At 37.7% G+C, this 6,848-nt stretch overlaps 1 protein-coding gene across 1 annotated transcript in view; it reads left to right on the forward strand.

The window, feature by feature from the left end:
* LOC102853315 (ovostatin-like) overlaps positions 1-6,848 on the forward strand; it is a 112,699-nt gene that overhangs the window by 61,111 nt on the left and 44,740 nt on the right. Inside the window, exons 18-19 of the mRNA XM_006901757.1 lie at positions 254-380; positions 3,969-4,197. Coding sequence (XP_006901819.1) covers positions 254-380; positions 3,969-4,197 — 356 coding nt within the window. The remainder of the gene's footprint in view (positions 1-253; positions 381-3,968; positions 4,198-6,848) is intronic.

Genomic DNA, 6,848 nt, shown 5'->3' on the forward strand with positions numbered 1-6,848 from the left:
CATCCTTGATTATAGCAACTCGAGGTTTGAATTTGTTCTTCAGTTCCTTGAGCTTAAGATATGCTGAGCGAGTTCAGCCCTTTTGATTTTCCGACTCCAACCCCTTGCACATTTCATTGCACGGGATATATGAAATTGTTTACTTTTGAAAAAAATTTTTTTTTTTACTGGTTTATTTACAAAGTTTGTATACATTGATTTTCATACCATGAAATAGTTTACTTTTCTTCCTTTTTGTTTTGTCTTCCTCTAGATATCTCTTCACAACCAAATGATAATTTGTTTGCTGAAGATTCTCGAGCATTTAAATCTCAGTTGTACACAAATTCTGTACGGAAAGCATTTCCTGAAACCTGGATTTGGAATCTTATTACAACAGAGTGAGTTTTTGTCTTACAGTTTATATGCATTTTTTTCCTATACAAGTAAAGCATTATGTTAATGACTATTTGTCAGTCTTATCAAAATAAATGTATCCTAAGTCTGAACATTAGGATTGTATGTCAAAAATCCTAAGGAGTCTCTGAAAATTTTCTACTACAAACTTTCTTTTCTTCCTGTCACTGTCTCCATGTTTTTCTATTTCTCTTTATTTTTCTACCGCTTTACCCTAATCTTTAATTTTTGGAAGAATCTACAGTAGTTGAAAGAAAGTCAATTGGAGCTCATTGAATGGAAACATAATATTAAAGAAATACATATTTATGTAAAAAAGAAAAAAAGAAGAGGGAACAAAATTTAGAGGAAACAAGAGTTGAGGAAAGTAAAAAATAATGAAAAGGAGGTGGAAATGGAGAAAAAGAAAACTGGGATGGATTAGTTTCTAAGTAAGGAAGGCTAGGTTCATTAGACAAAGACAGATGGTAGATAGGTGGGTAGATGATATGTAGATAGATTTATAGTTAATTTCCTCTCCTGTATATCTATATTTGTACTTATATCTGTATCCAAATTTATATTTAGCAATGACTAGGGATGATAGTAAGAGAATTGATGCATTTGAGCTGTGGTGCTGGAGAAGATTGCTGAATATACCATGGACTGCTAAGAGAACAAACAGTTTCTACCTGGAGAGGGTGAGCCCAAGATGCTCCTTGGGGGCAAGGATTCTGAAGTTTTGTCTAACATACTTTAGACATATTAACAAGGAGGGACTGGTCCTTGGAGAGGGACTTTATGCTTGGGAGGTTGGAGGGACAGCACAGGAGAGGAAGACCCTCGATGAGATGGATTGATTCAGTGATTGGGTTAATGGGGGTAGGTGTTCCAGAGACAATAAGGTTGGCACAGGATAGAGAATGGTTTAGAACTCTTGTACATAGGGTGGCTATGAGTCGCAAGTGACTCAATGGCACATAATAACAACAACAACAACAGTGCCTTACTTGTATGTATACACATATATACATACATACATATATATGTATCTGGCATGGGTCTGGTGGCCTAGTGGTAAGAAAAAAGCCGTGCTGTCAACTCAAAGACACATGGTTTTTTCCTCAGGAGAAATATGGACAATTTCCTGTGTGGTTATCTAACCCACTAGAGGGTCAGTTATGAGTCATTTCCTAGTCAATATTGCTTAACTACAATTACATAGGTATATATAGTTGCCTGGATCCAGGCCATGGTCTTCACAATTACTTGCTATGTGTCAGAGATCTGGGCAGTGACTAAAGATGATAGAAGAAGAATAGACTCCTTTGATTTGTGGTGCTGGAGAAGAATCTCAAACATACCACGGACTGCCAAGAAAACAGATAAGTCTGTCTTGGATAGGCTGAAACCAAGTTTCTTCTTGGAGGCTAGGATTTTGACACTCTGTCTAACATGATTTGGGCATGTGGCCAGGAGGACTGGTACTCAGAGAAGGACATTATGTTTGGAAGGGTGGAGGGATAGCATAGGAGAGGAGGACCCCAGAGCAGATGGATTGATATGGTAACTGGGACAATGGAGGTAGGTGTGTCAAAGTTAGTGTAACTGGCTCAAGACAGGGCAGGCTTAAGAGCTGTTGTACATAGGATCTCTATGAGTCACAGATAACTCAATGGCACATAACAACAATTATCTCTCTCTCTCTATATATGTATCTGTATCTCTCTCTCAATATCTATCTATCTATCTATCTATCTATCTATCTATCTATCTTCTATCATCTATTTATTGTTGTGTATCCTAGAGTCAGAACCAAACTGTAGCTGCATAGCTGACCCTCCAGTGGGTTTTCAGAGGCAGTTAATCACACGGAAGGAGATTGCCCATCCTTCTTTTTGTAGAGTAGCTAGTGGCCTTATGGCCTTGAAATGCATGCCTTTGGAATTGCCAAGTGTACACACACACACACACACACACACGCACACACACACACACAGAGAGAGAGAGAGATATCGAAGGACATGGTGGTTGACATATCTAAATGTCATCCAGGAGAGAATGATCACAGTCAGCTGTCAGCTGGTACTGAAAGCTGGTAAGTCCAAGGCAGGCAAGCACAATAGGCACTGGATCAAGTCTGGAGGCTATGTGTCAAATAGATACACTGGACCTCTACCTTTCTCAGCATGATGGGTTTTTCCAAGTACTCTTCCAAGCACCCAGCTTGCACTTCCTCCAAAATAGATTTGCTTGCTCTTTTGACAGTCCACGTATGTCCAATGCTTTTTGTCAACACCACAGGTCAAATATATCTGTTCATCTTTGGTCTTCCTTATTGTTCAAGATTCAAATGTACACAAAGAAATTAAATTCAATATCCTGACTATTTTGACATACAATATTAACCATTATAGTGCCATAATAAATTCAAATATAAGACTAAGGTGAACTTTTAAACTTGATAACTACATTATAGAGATGTTGTTTCATTAGTGAAGTCGGATAAATGTAGCAAAAATATTTTATAAGTAAATTAAATTTCCTAGTTACCAGTTGCCATGGAGTCTGTTCCAACTCTAGACACCTCATGTGTGTCAAAGGACAGCTGTGTTCCTTGGGGGTTTTAATGGCTGGCTTGATCTTTTTTTTTTTTTTAACTACATCACCAGACCTTTGCTTTGAGTAATCTCCATTATTGTTTTATCCTATGGAGTCAGAACCAACTAGTAAGTGATCCTCCAGCAAGTTTTCAGAGGCAGCAGCAAATTACACAGGACAAAATAGGCAATCTTTCTTCTGCTAAGCAGCCAGGGGATTCGAGCTGCATGCCATTTGATTTGCAGTGCAACTCCTACCATTAAGCCACTAGAGGTCTCCAGATGACCTCTAACCTCTAACATGTCAATGAGATCCAAGTTCTTTAAACCACTTCTACTATGCAAGAATGCCATATTAAACTAAGTAAGAATTTATGTATGTCCTATAAATTTTAAAAGTCATTAATTCATATATTTTGATTATTCTAAGATTAATGTCAAGTGGTACAATAATTTATACTTTAGTAGGGATCATAAAAGTTAGAGAATCAATTAGATTTAAAAGAAAGTAAAAAAAGATAAGCTCTCAGAACTAAGTGCTGACATACAATCTAAAGTAAGTCAAAGGTAAAGGAAAAGGTACATTGGACATATTTACAGAAAAGGAGCGTCTTTATTGACAAAAACGAGTTCTGGTAGAACAACAGTCAAATATACTTGACTGTTAACTCAAAGGCTGATGGCTCAAATTCACTAAGGAGTTCCACGCAAGAAAGATTTGTTGATCTGATTCCATAAAGATAACACCCAAGAAAATCTTAGGCGTCTGTTCCACTTTGTGAGGTGGGGCTACAATGAGTCAAAATTGACTGAAATGGCACCTAACAGCACATTAAAAAACTTCTAAAGGATTGAAAAGAAGAAAAATGAAGAGAATACATTGTGTATTTTAGGTTAACAGAGTCACAAATAATCAAAATGAAGGATATAATCTTTGAGTAAATGCGGTATATGACAGCCTCTCTTCAATGCCATTTGAATTTTCTCCTTTAGCTCCACAGGGAAAGCCAGTCTTCCTCTTACTGTTCCTGATACCATCACAAAATGGAAAGCCAATGGATTCTGCCTAGATGAGGAAGCTGGGTTTGGCATCTCCCCAACTGTTTCCCTGACAGCTTTTCAGCCCTTCTTTTTAGAGATCACATTTCCCTATTCAGTTGTTCGAGGAGAATCATTTGTTATGAAGGCCAATGTCTTAAGCTACATGGATAGATGTACTCAGGTATAGTCTTGAATCTTCTTAGTACATTTCTCACCACATAAATTATCTTCAGATTTGAGGTGTATGATAATAAGTTACATTCAATTTTCTGAGCATGTTTTAAAAATATTAACTAATTTTGCCAGATATCCAGGGTGAGATTTAAAAATAAAATAGTAAATTTAGATGACTGACTGAACATACAACTGAAGATAAACTCTATGACACAAGTTATCTTTTTTTTTCCCTTTGTGTATATGTGTTTATCTGTGTTTCATTAACTATATAAAGGCATTTGACTGTGTGCATCACAACAAATAGTGGCGAATCTTGAGGAGAATGGGAGTCCAGAACACTCAGTTGTGCCCATGTGAAACCTATACTCAGACAAAGAATCAGTCCTCAGAACAGAGCAAGGGGACATTTCATGGTTCAAAATCAGGAAAGCACAGTGTCAGGGATGTGTCCTGTTTCTGTATCTTTTCAATCTATATGCAGAACAGATCATTCAGGAGGCTGGGTTTTATGAGGGGGAATGTGATGGAGAGGAGATTGAGGTTGTTAACAATTACAGCTTACTTGTCTCCACAATCAACACTCTTGGCACCAGCAGTGAGGAAATAAAAAGATGAATGGTACTGGGAAAACCTGCTGTCAGAGACCTCTCCAGAGAAGAAGAAGAGCAAGGATGTCAGTCTAGAGACTAAGGTGTACCTGATTCAAGCAATTCTTTGCAATTACTTGCTATGCACCATAAAGCTGTACAATGACTAAGGATAACAGAAAAAAAATGATGCTTTTAAATTGTGGTGCTGGGGAAGAATCTTGAACATACCATGGACAACCAAGAAATCCAATAGGTCTGTCTTGGAGAGGCTGAAACCAAGTTTCTCCTTGGAGGCTAGGATTTTGAAGCTCCATCTCACATACTTTGAGCATGTGGCCAGAAAGGACCAGTTCTTGGAGAAAGAAGACATCATGCTCGGAAAGGTGGAGGGACAGAGCAGGAGAGGAAAACCCAGGATAAGATGGATTGACACAGTAATTAAGATAATGTGGTTAGGTATGTCGAAGTCAGTGAGACTGTCTGAGGACAAGACAGGCGTCAGAGCTATCGCACACAGAGTTGCTATGAATTGCACGACGGCACATAACAACAACAACAACATATGTGGATGCTTGGGAATAAATTACTGGTTGAAGAAATTTCTAGTATCTTCAATTCTTCAACAAACCCCAAACTGAAAACAAAGAGAAAACTCACTGCTGTTGAGTCTATACTAACTCATGGTGACCTTCCTTCAGGTTTCTAAAACTGTTTATCTAGGTGGCAATAGAGTGCCTCAGAATAGGTGTTAGATTCAAGCAGCCAACTCTTCAATTAACAGCCAAACCAGTAGCTCAAGCAGAGGAATTTATGGAATAATTAAACAGAATGTTGTTGCTGTTGTTGTTGTTATGTGCCATCGGGTCGCTTGTGACTCATAGCAACCCTATGTACAAGAGCTCTAAATGCTGTTCTATCCTGTGACAACCTAGCCATCTCAAACACACTCATTCCCACCACTCCAGTCACAGAATCAATTCATCTCATCAAAGGCTTCCTCTCCTTCACCACCCCTCCACTCTGCCAAACATGATGTCCCTCTCCAAGAACCAATCCCTCTTAGAAATTAGATTTTAATTATGTTTATTACCTAGGCATATGTAAGATAAATGAGATTTCAGTGACTCCATAAGCTTTTGATTCCTGAATAGTAATTGTTGAAAAACAGTTATTTCACAGCAGGTGAAGCATAGAATTTAGAATATTGGTTTCTAACTTTGTTGCTTTGAGCAAGATAGTTGACCTTTCTATCAAGAACTACACCTGTGGTTTCTAAGTTTATTCTGACTCATAGTAACCCTATGTGGAATTGTCCTGTTGGGTTTCCAAGGCTGCAATCTTTACAAAAACAAATTGCCACATCTTTCCCCCTTTGAGCATCAGGTAGCTTCCAACCACTTAACTTTTAGTTAGCAGGTGTACTTAATCATTGTGCTACCATGGCTTCTATCAGTGTGTAAACTAATAAGTGTACCACATATTTGTCTGAGGTTTGTAAGAATTAAATGAGATAATGTGAATGATGAGCCTTGTGAAATATATTACAAATAATAGTTTTATTCATATCCTTTTACTCTTTAATTTTATCTAAATAATAAATTCCAGTAACAGCTGTAGTAACTGTATGTTGTAGTCTCATTGGCTCATTGTTGACACCAAAATGATTTTACTATGGCATATTCCTCAAGCTCACATTCTTTACATGTAAGTTTTTGGAGGTTTTTTTGGGGGGGTTGTTTTATTTTGTTTTTGGTGTTTTGTTTTTTTTTTTTTTTTTTTTTGCCAGCATCGATAAATAATAGTTATGCTGCCAGGAAGTGTCAGTCCTTGGAAAAAAACGGCATAATGTTGAAGAATGTGGACAGTCAGTGATAGAAGACCCTCAACAAGAGAGTTTGCCACAGAAAATATAACAATGAGTTTGAATATGGTGGAGAACATGAGCATGGTGTAAGATAGGATTAAGATTGAATGGTGTCTCTCTGGAGACTAAGGTGCATCTGATACAGGCCATGGTCTTCACAATCACTTGTTATGCATCAGAGAGTTGGACAATGACCAAGGA

This window comes from Elephantulus edwardii, unplaced genomic scaffold (genome assembly GCF_000299155.1).
Source record: "Elephantulus edwardii isolate Elephantulus edwardi_28Jun2011 unplaced genomic scaffold, EleEdw1.0 scaffold00342, whole genome shotgun sequence".
In the NCBI taxonomy this organism is placed as follows: Eukaryota; Metazoa; Chordata; class Mammalia; order Macroscelidea; family Macroscelididae; genus Elephantulus; species Elephantulus edwardii.